Source organism: Osmerus eperlanus, chromosome 12, assembly GCF_963692335.1.
Source record: "Osmerus eperlanus chromosome 12, fOsmEpe2.1, whole genome shotgun sequence".
NCBI lineage: Eukaryota > Metazoa > Chordata > Actinopteri > Osmeriformes > Osmeridae > Osmerus > Osmerus eperlanus.
In genome coordinates this window covers 12170343-12182827 of record NC_085029.1, presented here as the reverse complement: position 1 = coordinate 12182827, position 12485 = coordinate 12170343, and the positions used below count along the sequence as shown (strand labels likewise).

Below are 12485 nucleotides of genomic sequence, written 5' to 3'. Positions count from 1 at the left end.
AGCAGAGAAGGTCAGACATATTAGAAATCTCAGCCATCTAAATCTTCTTCTGTCGATTCTCCAGGTGACATCAGAGTATGACAGTGACACAGAGAGTCTGGTTTGTTCACTTCATTACATTATGCTACTTTATTACTAACCAGAGAAGTATACCTTAGCCTACAGTAGACAGTAGAGTACAGGATGGTCCCACAGACTACAGTACAACACAATACAGTAGAGTCCAGCAAAGAAGAGACTGTCAGAGTACAGTAGAGTCCAGACATGCACTACACAAACCCCACAGGTGTTGACGTCCTGGTGGGGGTTGTGTGTTCAGTAAACGCTCCTGTCAGTGAGTATTGTAGTGGAGGTGTCCAGAGTGAAACAGGACCTGTTAGGAAGCAGCTCTGGTGAACCACACTGTCACCTCCACTCACTTTGCTAACCACAGCACATGTGTACACACACACACACACACACACAAACACACTCACGCAGTCAGGAGTTGTACACACTTTAAAATACACAGGTGCAGTTCTAATATAAAACATTTGTGCTGCCCTCCAGCTTCACAGAAGCCATAGAAAACAAGCATAGGTAAGCCTGAGCAGGAGACCATGTGGACTGTGGGCTCAAAGCAGGATTGTGCTGACTGTACGCCTGTACATGTCCCAGATTCAACACTGCAGGACACAAGACATGCTTTTACTGACTGGCAGGAGAAAAGCTTTTAGATGAATTGAGAAAATACACTTCCATGCATCTCTGTCAGCCATAGTGTTGGGTTTCTAGTTGGGTTTGTACCCTGTGGAGCTCCAGGCTCTTCATCAGACCTCATCTCCACTCACATGGTGAAGGGAAACACTGGAAAGAAGTCTGTGTAGAATAGCCCTCAGTATGACTGCTGCCATGAAGATCATGTGTGTGTGTGTGTGTTTGTGTGAGAGAGCATGTGTCCGTGTGTGCATGTGTCAAATGATTGATTGCCTGTTAAATGTTGCTTGTTTTATTATTGAAGCAGTATTGCCAAAGAACACAGGGATCCCAGCTCAAGACTTTCAGCAGTTAAAACGTGGTTTCATGTTAGAGGTAAAAAATGTTAATTAAAAAGGAAAGAGAAAAGAAAGAGAAAGAGAGAAAATCTACCTCAAATTATTTTGAAAACCATTGAAGTCTCATTTGTCAGTGTCTTTGGGTAGTGGTCTCATTTCACATTCCCTGGCAGAATGTTTAGAGAAAGTATCTCTTTTCTCTCAGTGGGTTTCAACGTAGCCCTGCCAGCCCATGGTGGCCTAGTTTATCATGGTTTAGAAAGCTCCACAATGGTGAGGTGGAAATATGCCTTCACACATCCCAGAGGCTCTCCAGGACTGCCTGCTGAAACAGCAGGACACAAGAGGCAAGACCAGGAACCTGAGAGGAACTCTGTCCATAATCAACCTCTCAACCCCAGGCTGTCGCTAAAGGGACAGTAGCCACGTCTATATGCAGCCTCTGGGAATGAAGGCCCAGTCCACTAAACACCTCTAGCCACAAGACACTCAACCCTATTTGGTTTTAATGGTCATGAGAAGACCCCCTAGCTTCTGTCACTAACATAGAATAACTATTTTGCCTTTCCGCTGTCAGTTATTTCTTCAATGTTTACCTGTTTAAACATTTAACCTCAATTGTATTAGGAGGGCGGTTTGACCCAGATCCTGGTAATCCCAGAGGCCTCGCTGAGCAGCTGAGCAGACCTGAAACTTGACTCTGGGCAGGAGATGGCCTGACGACTCTTACGCTGGGCGTAGGATGAGAGATGGTCTTACCTTCTGGAAGAAGTCCTCGCCTCCGTTCACCCTGCTCTCAGAGGCGGCTGCAGAGAAGACGAAGAGGACACGTTAGAAACATTTGCACCCTGCAGGTAAGGAATCACCTGCTCATATCCAGGCTCCCACTCACTATTTACTGCTTCGAAGCTTTAGACATGTGTCATCATTGTTACTGCGGCTCCATCTGTTTTACCAATCCAGATCACTCAATCTTTGCATTTCAGATCGTGGTCACTGTGAACTCCTCAGCTAAAACTGTCTGTGGTAAAATAGAAGAATCTGATCAATCCATTTAAAGGAATGATGATATCAGTATGCAGAAACCATGTGGTTTCCAGCCTGGCATAAGATGAGGTCAACTAAATGTACTGTGAGAGTTAATGACAAAGTGGGCCAACAAAAGCTTCTCTCTAGAACACGCTAGGATCATAGATCAACTGAATGATTACAGTCAAGATGACATGAGCAGAGAACCACACAGAATCCAATAAATCACAGAGACACACAGAGACAGACACAGACCTGAAACATCTTGACGTGAATCTTTGAAAACAAATCCAGTCCACTAGCAGACTTACATTAAGCTGCATTCAATTAGAGAATGAGGCAGCACCAACCACAAACAGATATAACTTGCACAGCCAGACTGTCTGAATGACACAGGTTTTGTTTAGTAAAATGAGTAATGAGTAAATGACAACAAAATGGTGATAATGATGTGTTTGCTATGAGTTTACTTGTAAACTATTTAACCTCCTGTAAAGATATGGTGATGGTAATGATGAAGATGAGGAAGAGGATCCAGTGGATATCTAGGGGAATAGTAAGAATCTTTTGTTGCCCTAGAAACGCTAAAACTTTCTGCCAGATGTCTAATGTTCCACTTCAGGAGTGTGTTGCATCAACAGCAGAGAACAGAACAGAACACACTAACTGCATGGTGTGTACTTCTGCTGGCTATACAATGGCTGGTCAGAGTGTCATCACCAACTCCAAGCTTTAATGGAAATCTTACATAATATATACAGCACAGTCCACTGCTTGCGCCGCTGGGTAATGAATGCTAAAACTCAGTTAAATACATCACATATTACCAGATTATAAACAGACCCAGAGCAGAGTTTCAGCCTCACTATATACCTCGCTGTAACACAGTGAATACCTCCCAAAACCCATTTGTTCAATCTAAGAAACATTAATAACCTTAATTCCCAAAGATCCTCAACCTAATCCTGGGAAATACACTAAAGCCATGTATCTGTTGCAAGCCAACTTGGACAAATAGTTAACACTGGATTGGACCATGTTTCAGGCTGATCATGCGTGTTTGATTGAGTAGAGTCCACACTCTGTGTGTTTCGCTGGGCTGTTCTCCAGTGAAGGACCAGCCAGAGCCTCAAACACATTCCTCTCCCAACTCACATCCTGTGCTCCTTCTTTCACTGAACCCTGCAGACCCCATTGTCAGTCAGCCCAGCATCTCATCATAGAGTAACTGGAATACCACATAAATCCCATGTACTAGGGACCGCTACGCTATTGCACGTAGTAGCAAAGTTATTGCTGTTGGTGCTACAAGCATTGCTATTTTATTTTTATTGTGGTGCTTTTCTGTTACTTGCTACTAGTCAATCCCATGTGTTCCAACAGTCAAACACAAGTTCAGGCCTCTCTCTCTCTCTTTCGTACAGTTTCCCACACAACCATGAGGAAGTGGAAAATGTTTTCCATAATTCCCTCAGTCTGTCTATCAATGTTATGGCAACGCATTAGAATGTAGGAGACTGCAGAAACTATAAAAATGAAGTGAAAATTCAAAACTGTGTTGTTAAAACAGAGAATCTACTCCTGGCCAGATGGACCATCTGTGTATAGATGCTACAACACTGGTAGTCACCACAGTCAATGTTCCCTTGGTCCATGCCAAGGCCTACACCTGCTTCTTTGATAGGCGTGGGCTTTTGTAGGACTTCAGACATCCAAGAGTGGGGAAGAGGAGAAGGAATAAGCAGAGGTGGTGGATTAATAGGATGATAAGGGAGAGAAGGGAGGGAGAGGAGGAAGAGAAGGAAGGAGTCTAATAACCATGATAACATCACACATGGCAGATTTGACCAACATGGCTTCCAATAGCTTTCCATTAACACAGTATGGGAAGAACATGTTGTGTTTTGTCTTTCAGATACAATCTTAGATGTACATATCTGCAGCATATGAGCACACTGGCTTCATTAAACTAGCTCTGAATGGTAGAGGACATGGTGTGCATTGTAGTAATCACATTTCCTGGTCATGGCTGACACACATAGTGAACTGGCCCAAAGTAACCAGATACTGTACATGGTAGAACTACAACGTTCAGATGTTATCAACTCTCTGGCTCAGACTGGTCTTGCTCTATTGATGATCTGTAACTATAAAATCTATATCAAACAGGCCAAACTTCCTCCAGTCTATGAGTTCTAAATGAAAGACATGCTGTACACATCTTGATACAGGACCCTTCTATCTCCCCGCATATCCTCCACATCCATACAACCTGGTGAAGAAATATTGAATCAGTACAGTGTCTTTGCAAGGGCAAGAAAGAAAGAAATCAAGTAGTGGTTAGGCTGAGCTTGATGATTTACTGGGAAAGAAAGAGAGTTCAGGAGTGAGGCTGTCTGGAGTGAGTCTGTAGATCTACTTCTATACCACCTTGATTGAACGCATGAGCAAACTTTGTGCATCTTGAAGAGCCAACTTGTCAATATGATATATGCAGGGCCCTGCTGGAATATGTCATACATCCTTCCTTTGAGAAATCAGAGATCTCATCTGACAGTATTGGTTACAGCTGTCCAGAGAAGCACACACTTCCACATGTCTGGTCACATTAGCTATCAGAGGTCATATCAAAGAAGGAAGGTTGCATGTTTACAGTAAAGCTAAACTGGGTCCAACAGAAGAACCCGTAGCAAGTAAACTCGCCAGATGACTGTCGGACAAGGAGACCTGATGTCTGATTGGTGAGTAGAACTGACTAGTGGTTCCCAAGGGAGATCCACCCACGTATGAGGACAGATTGAGGAATGTACACTTCTCACCCAGCCAAAACATTACGACAGGCGGACAGAGCCTGAAAGCAAGAGGCAGTCAGAGCAGGGTTTAAACTGTTGCAGAGAAGCAGGAGTAACAGGAAATGATCATAACCCTGATCATAACCCTCTTCTGATTACTTTCAACAGGCCAAGTACAGATGATGTGGTCAACAAAAAGCATTGAGGAAATACAGATGAATGAATGATAGAACAAGCATCAATTCCTCTACAGCTCCAATAGTATTGTCAGGGGGAAAAGACAATCATGATCAAGAGGAAATGGAGACGGCAATAAGACTGTGGTTATTGACATGTATGCTGGGCATTATATCCTGTGCTGATACATGCAATATGTAGCCTATCAATTGTTTTGAAACAAGGTTGATAAATTGTTCAAATATAAGATTTAGTGAGACATTGTCTTTCTTCTCTATCTACCTAACTCATTAAAAGTTATGCTACTATTCACCCAGAATCCCTTTACATAAAACCCGGATTTTTCTCACGTGCTTTCCATGAAGTCTACAGAGGCTTGGTACATTTACCCAGTAACAAAAGCTCCAGCTTCTTGCGGTCCACTCGAAACCTATCTTCGGTCCACTCGGGGTCAAACGGGGCCGGTGTCCCGCACGAGCCATCCTCCGAAGCAGGTAGTGGAGAATCCGCACTGCGCTCGCTATTGGACCCTGGATCGGACTGTTGCAGGTATCCGCTCAATGAGTCGCTCTGAGCGGCCATGGCATTGAAAGAGCACCGCTGAGTTGTTAGAGCATCCAAGCACAACTTCTCAGATATGTCCACTACTTTCGGACATTCCTCTGGCCAGTAGATGAAACACGTTTTAGTGTGTAGGACAGCTGTGAGACTGGAATCGAGCTCATTTCACTCTCAGCTACCTAGAGTTTTTTGTCCTCTGTAGCGCCGCCCTAACTTGCATCAACTGACTAGGATACAGAATTGGCAAGACACTAGCTGCTCTCCTTTGAACACAGGCCGATACAGACAGTGTGCATGTGTTCCATGCATGTAATTAGGGCATCCTAGGAGATATGCCAGGCTCACAGCAGGAGATGACGGTGATAAACTATATTAAACTTCTCCATAATATTACAAATTTGTGTTTCTCTAATCCTTGAAATAAAAATACTAAACATTCTAACTAAACCGAATCCTTTGTAAATAGGTTCAAGTCAGACGCATTGCCATTATTTCTGATATAAAAGAGCAAGGCAACAATGAACAACCAACAACACATCTTTATAATCAAACCCAAAGGCAATACTGCCATCGTGTGGAAGGAAATTGGATTGTATATGGCAACAAAAAGGAAAACAAAAAGCTGACGGTACTTCTGTGAAGAATTGTTCACATCGAATAGCACATCGAAAATTTGTGTTACATCAAATTGCATGATGCAATGGATGACTGTGTTCGGTATTAAATGTAAACCCGTGATGGCTAATTTGTTGGCGTGATCAGGTAGGTTATAATAACAAAGCAGAATGTTCGTGAATGAGAAAGTCACGTTCCGACGATTAACAATGTAACATTTACCGCTCACTCTACTGAACACTCCGCTCTGCCAATTCACTTCTAATGTTGCGTGAGGTTGGATTGGATGTAATGGTTACTAAAAGGAATGTGCTTTCCATTCTGACACGACTGTCAAACGATTACAGACAAGATGGAGTCTGTAGCTTGCGGCGACTTCTTAATTCACAGGCTTTGTTGTGGGGATAACCAAATGCTACCTGCGTAGTTGAATCTAACAATATATTTACAGGCTCAGTTGGCGACGTGGTCAAGCTTTTAAAGAAACCGAAAGTAGAGACGTTCGATCTCATATTTATTGAATTTGGCCGTTGTTTATAAGTCAACCATTTTAAAGATAAGCAGAAGACGAGACAATAAAGTTATACAGCAGCCTTCCATAGATCACTGAGGTAGTCAGGTTAACCAAGGATGCAAGATGACTGATCCGAGTGATGCCGCTGGATCTCCGGGTACCAGCAACTGTCGGCCGAGTTTGGCTCAAGGAACAGCTGGGCTGGCCGTTAGAACACTGTCCTCTCCACCACCGCCCCCTGGAAGACTCACCTCTCTACGTTCAAGGGATCTGACTTTGGGCGGGTTTAAAAAGGTAGCCATGTTTACTGTAATAGTTGCACCTCCTCTCGAAAGGGAACTATAAGTAGTGTAATAATGAATCATGTTTTTTGTTTCTTTCCGGCAGAAAACCTTCGTGCCCAATGTGCAAGCTGTCAGGAAAAGCAAAGAGGAGTAAGTGTGTTAAGCAAGGACAAGATGGCCTACCCTAATTCATATGATGCTGCACAGTTTTTTAATCACAAACACAATGACAATTTTGTTCCATTAGGTTAAGAGAAGAAAGTAATTTTGTCCCAAAGAAGGACAGAAGAGAGAGGGAAGAGAGGCACAGGGAGAACAGAGGGAAGAGGAGGGAGAGACCTGCAACCATCCAGTCTACCTCAATCTTTGAACAGGGTCCTGCTGATACCATACGCAAAACAGGTACAGGGTGGATGTCGGTATTAGGCAACTATTGTTATATTTGACTCAAGCAGAACCCTTACTGTTGAAACCTTCAATCTATGAACATCTACACAACACAGCAGTAACACAGTATATTTATCTACACACAGGAAGTAAATGTGTTGCTACTTCCTCCTCAGCAGGGTGGAGGGCCAGAGACCTGGGTGACAGTGGAACGTCCCCTCTGGCTAAATGCGTGAAGAAGGAGAAACATGACTCAGAGGAGGATGAGGATGAGATACTAAACAAACTTCAGCGGGACGATGTATGTACAGGTTTCTCAGTTCTCTACCTGTGGCGGCTGTATGCAGTGTTAACTACACATCTGAATCCTTTTCCCTTTAGTTTTTGGATGATCCTGGTTTGAAGAATGATGACAGCCAGAGGCCCATCCAACTCCCATTGTATCAGTCTAGCAGCTTCCTGAAAACAGATGCGCCTGCTACATGTAAGTACAGGACATACTACTCACAGTATAAAACTAAACATTATTCCTCTAGGGGTCAGTCTTATATAAAATGTGTCAATCTTATGTGCATCCAAGGTATAACTGATAAAGAGGAGATGACCCCCGAGCCGGCTGTGTTCAAAGCTCCTACCTCCAGGACCCCTAAGGTTCTCCATGGTGGGGCTGAGGTGCCCCGGCCAGAGCAGCCCTCTGTGGCACAGCTCTTCCAGGACCTCAGCCTCTCAGAGAGGGAAGAGTTGCTCTTCATCCAGTTGCCAGACACCATCCCTGGTAGGCCAAACACGGCAGCTGCCTCTGAAAAACCTGTCAAGAAGGACTCCAAAACTGAGGACAAGCGCTCGGCACATGGGAAAACGCACGTGAGTAAAGTATGGAGCTGTACACTGTACTGCTATACTTTGTATTTATGATGTCACTGCCCTCCCTCCTGTTGTGATGATCATGTGTCCTCTCAAATGAGCAACCTTATTATGATAGCATTATATACATATCTTGAATAATCTACCATCTCACCTTAACAGGAGGCCACAGTAAGGGAGAGTGTGCCTGTCCTGTCTGACTTCTCAGAGGGGTTTATGGGTAAACTGCAGATCAGGAAATCTGGGAAGGTTCAGCTGGTGCTGGGTGACGTCACAATGGATGTGTCTGAGGGTGCAGCCTTCTCTTTCCTACAGGTACAAACTATACATCTATCATCCACTCACACTACGCAAGGAATATGTCAACCAAATGCCAAGCTGATTTAAACTTTCTTTTCCATCCTCTTTATAGCAACTAGTGTCGGTGCGCATTTCTGAGGGTCTGGCAGGGGACATGTGTGTGCTTGGAAACGTCCATCACAAGCTGGTGTGTTCTCCTGATTTTGAAGCTCTTCTGCAGGGGTTTCAGCCCAGCAAACACAAACCATCATCACCTTTCTGACTTTCTGCACTGTATTTGTGTGAAGGTTTTTGAATATTGTACAGCATTTTTCTATTACAATGTTGCAAAAACATGCCTATTTATAAGTGTTTTTTAGAAATGTTTTTAAATGTTTATTGCAAAAAGTACATGATACAAAACAGCCTATTTATACAGGCAACTAATACTAAATACATTCTACAAATAAAAGTAACTTGTACAGTAAGTGATAATTTGGATGTTTTCAATTGGAAAATAGCTCATCTTATTGAAATGACAACTGCTTTATTACAGTAACAAAGCATTTCATACAGAGCATGGTGAAACAAAGCATTTTGTGATTCTTTTCCAAGCAATGTCAGTTGAAAATGTTATTGACTTGGTATTTATACACTCAACTTGGTATTTCTCAGTTTATGATGCCAACTGTACAATGTATGACAGATTATGCACAACTAGTAGGTACTTTAACCGAGGAAAAAAAAAACGGTACGGGACGGTAACTTCCTAACGCATCCAACACTGCTTCCAGTGGACCAACTCCTTGGCATTGTTCTACATCAAAACTCAAGAGGCCCTTACAAACACACATGAGTGGAGATATGTGAAGAGCTGATGGGTCTAAGCACTGTAGTTCTAGCTCAATCATCCCCACTTTGGTATAGAGGCTAGGACCTTGTGTCTGATGTGGTTTCTTCACTTAGGCCTTCTTCCCTCCTGCAGACTTCACAGTAACCACCTTCTTTACTACTTTAGAGCCCTTCTTGGCGACAGTCTTCTTGGCGACAGTCTTCTTGGCTACAGTCTTCTTGGCTACAGTCTTCTTCTTGGTGACAGTTCTTTTCTTTTTGACTCCAGTGTCCCCTGTTACCGCAGCCCTTGTCCTGACCAACCACTTCCTCCTGACCAGGTCCTCTCGTCCAATCTCCACCATCTGCTCCTCCCATGCCTTGATCTCATTTTTGTAGCGCACCATGTCATCCTCTGAGAGCTGCATGTACACCTGTGAAGGAGGGAGGGAGAAAACTAAATGAGGGATTTGGGCATGAAGCAACAACTGCTTGATATATGTATTTGCAATGTATCTTTCAGTAAAGTACCGCACACTACTGCAACTTCACAGCCAGACAAACAAACATTGAGGACTCACTTGTTTCTGAAAATCTGTCTTTTTTTTCCAGTCCTCCGACAGTGTCTTCATCTTCATCTGAGAAAACAATGTATCAGCAAACAAGACAATTTTGTGATGAGCTTCTAGCAATGTAACAACAGGCTGCCAAACAGAAGGTGGACCTTATGAATATGGGTAAATATCAACATGGCTGGGCAGAAAAGCAAAACACACAGGGGCAGAAGGAGGTAGAAAGAGAGATTTAGAAAGGAAATTAGTAAATCAAGTTGTCACATACCGGAAAAGTGATCCCTCTGGCCTCCTCAAAGTGCTCTGTCATGTAAATGTTGAAGGCTGAACGGGGACGCTTGGGTTTCCCCAACCTGTTTAACTCCTGGCATTAAGGGAAGGACTGTTTGAGATACATCTAGAGGCCAATTGTACATATCGTCTTGGATGGTCAAACTAAAAGTTTCTCATAGGTTGAGTGTTTCCAGCAGCATACAAGTATTTGAACCAATATCTCTACAGTATTTTTTTTTAATCTGCAGTCGCAAGTATGTTAATAATTTCATATATTAGCCTTCGTGTCGCAAGCCGTTTCTGGGAACTGAAAGTTCTAGGAACTTGCGATGGAAACGCAGCTTTTATTGATGATTTTTGGAAATTGTCCCTAACTAGACTAGAATGTAGAGGTGTCTTGTCACATACCCTTTTCTTTCTGACAGCCTTCCTTTGAGCCAGCTTCTCTCTCCTCTCCTCTGCCAGGGCAATGCTCTGGGCTGGGGATAGCTGGGCCTGGTACTGCTTCAGAATAACTTTGAAACGCTCTCTTTCCACCGCTGACGCCTCCTCAAAAGGCTGGGAACAGAGAACACTGATTCATTTGACACCATAAGCTATGGGAATCAGAGAGAAGTACAGCACCTTTAAAAAGAAAAATCGAGAATCTTTGACTTTCAAGAAAAAGACAGCAGCACCTTAAATAAGATTGGTGCATTCTTAACTGACACGTCACTACATTACACTAGACTGCCTGTTGTATACAAGCCAGTGGTTTACCCGTTTCTGCTCAGGACTCAGTGTCCTCCACTGCTGGGCCACCTTCTTGGTGATATCCACAAATTGAATAGCTGTGAAAGGAGGGCAAAAAGAAGAGTCATGTAATATAAAAAAACTACTGGGATTCCCTTTCCAGACACAGTAGTAACAATACTGTCGGAGGTAGACACTGACATCACAGGTGAACCTGTGCGAAAGATATGACACATCCTGCTATGTGGCTTGGGCCTATATCTAACAAATCTTAAAAGTTATTTTGAATAGGGATAAGGCATTGTCCACCAGAGTTTGGAGTACAGATATTGATGGTGTTTTGCTTAGAACACATTCGTCACCTGGATTCTGCCTGAGGACTATTGGTCGTTGCTGGTTCAGAAATCGCATATATCCATTGAGGGGTCTTTTCGGAGGCCCTCCTGAGGTTGTGGAGAAGCACTTGGTGGCTGGAAATGCACTGGTCCACCTACACAAAATGAGCACAAACTAGTCAATAGACATTGGCAAGCACATTTAACATTTGGAATATAGTGAGCTAGTTGTCCATCTATCCGACCCATTTTGACAATGACAGAGACGGGAATCTACATACTATTACTAACTCCACTATTAAACTTGTAACTAGTATCTGCTCACCGCTAGCTGGCACTCCAGTTACTTTACATAGATAAGGCTGTCTGTAATAAGTGTCATTAAAATTACTCTATTGCTTTGTTAGTGTTGCTTCTTTTGTTTATTAAGTGTGTGAGAATATACGTTTAACTAGCTGGGTGAATCTGCTATGCTGGTAAGTAAATTAATTTAGGTTAGTAGGTAATTCTAAAACACGAAAAAGGACAAAACAATAACGTTCTGGAATTAAACTAGGCAGAAGATGAGCACAGCTATACCATTTGCAAAACAAAGCTCGCTAGCTACTAGTAGGTGTGAAATGCATGACCAGGTGCGATTGAAGAGCACGCATGGACAGAACGTTTATAGTACTGTACCTTGCAAAGCTGGAAAAACTAGAGCACAAACCCAAGGACTTAGCCAGAAGGCTACCGCCACTTGCTGACAACAACATTAATGGAGCCATGACTACACTATTAACCAGGTGTTTCAGATGCCGAACAGACGACGTTATACTATAGTCCCAGGAACTATTTATAGATAGTCCTTTTGTATGAAGCAACTTTCGAGATCGGTTCCTTCGTATCCTCCAGACCTACCCATGCAGGCATAAAGCTGCAGAAGGCGCCTTCGCTGTCGCGGTGCCTTGTGGGATAAGGTCATGACTGTGTTTACATAGTTTGTTATTCAAGATGGCACATTTAACAAAATCTGAAAACGATCTGTACATCATTGTGAAATTAAAACGGCGTAAAAAAAAAAGTTTTAAGCTTCAGAATTTCTGTCAGAATTTTAAATCCGTATGATGTGTGCTATTTGAATTTAGGTTGGTAAGAGTGAATGGATATCCTTTCATTTCAACCACGCAATTTCGTCTTGGAACTTTGAACATGCTCAAACCATAA

The 12485-nt window shown here is 43.0% G+C and overlaps 3 protein-coding genes across 4 annotated transcripts in view; 1 reads left to right on the top strand and 2 right to left on the bottom strand.

Moving 5' to 3' along the window:
* The window catches only part of LOC134031433 (protein bicaudal C homolog 1-like), a 28329-nt gene extending 22351 nt beyond the window's left edge, over positions 1-5978 (bottom strand). Inside the window, exons 1-2 of the mRNA XM_062475051.1 lie at positions 5422-5978; positions 1794-1840 (exon numbers count right to left, since the gene is read on the bottom strand). Of these exons, the coding sequence (XP_062331035.1) occupies positions 1794-1840; positions 5422-5614 (240 nt within the window). The 5' untranslated portion in view covers positions 5615-5978. The remainder of the gene's footprint in view (positions 1-1793; positions 1841-5421) is intronic.
* Positions 5979-6162: 184 nt separating this feature from the next.
* Positions 6163-9329, top strand: zgc:171971 (uncharacterized protein LOC569690 homolog). Of its 2 annotated transcripts, none has more exons than XM_062474603.1 (8): positions 6163-7016; positions 7110-7156; positions 7254-7408; positions 7573-7694; positions 7775-7877; positions 7974-8257; positions 8420-8572; positions 8670-9329. In XM_062474603.1, the coding sequence occupies exons 1-8, from the start codon at positions 6846-6848 to the stop codon at positions 8817-8819; spliced, it is 1185 nt and encodes a 394-aa protein (XP_062330587.1). In that variant the 5' UTR covers positions 6163-6845; the 3' UTR covers positions 8820-9329. The 2 variants fall into 2 exon arrangements, with proteins under 2 accessions (XP_062330587.1, XP_062330586.1); XM_062474602.1 differs by having other exon boundaries at positions 6164-7016; positions 7570-7694.
* tfam (transcription factor A, mitochondrial) lies at positions 9064-12227 on the bottom strand. The gene is made up of 7 exons (XM_062474604.1): positions 11958-12227; positions 11307-11434; positions 10972-11042; positions 10621-10770; positions 10208-10303; positions 9949-10005; positions 9064-9801 (listed from the first exon to the last, which is right to left on the bottom strand). The coding sequence occupies exons 1-7, from the start codon at positions 12044-12046 to the stop codon at positions 9499-9501; spliced, it is 894 nt and encodes a 297-aa protein (XP_062330588.1). The 5' UTR covers positions 12047-12227; the 3' UTR covers positions 9064-9498.
* Positions 12228-12485: the final 258 nt, after the last annotated feature.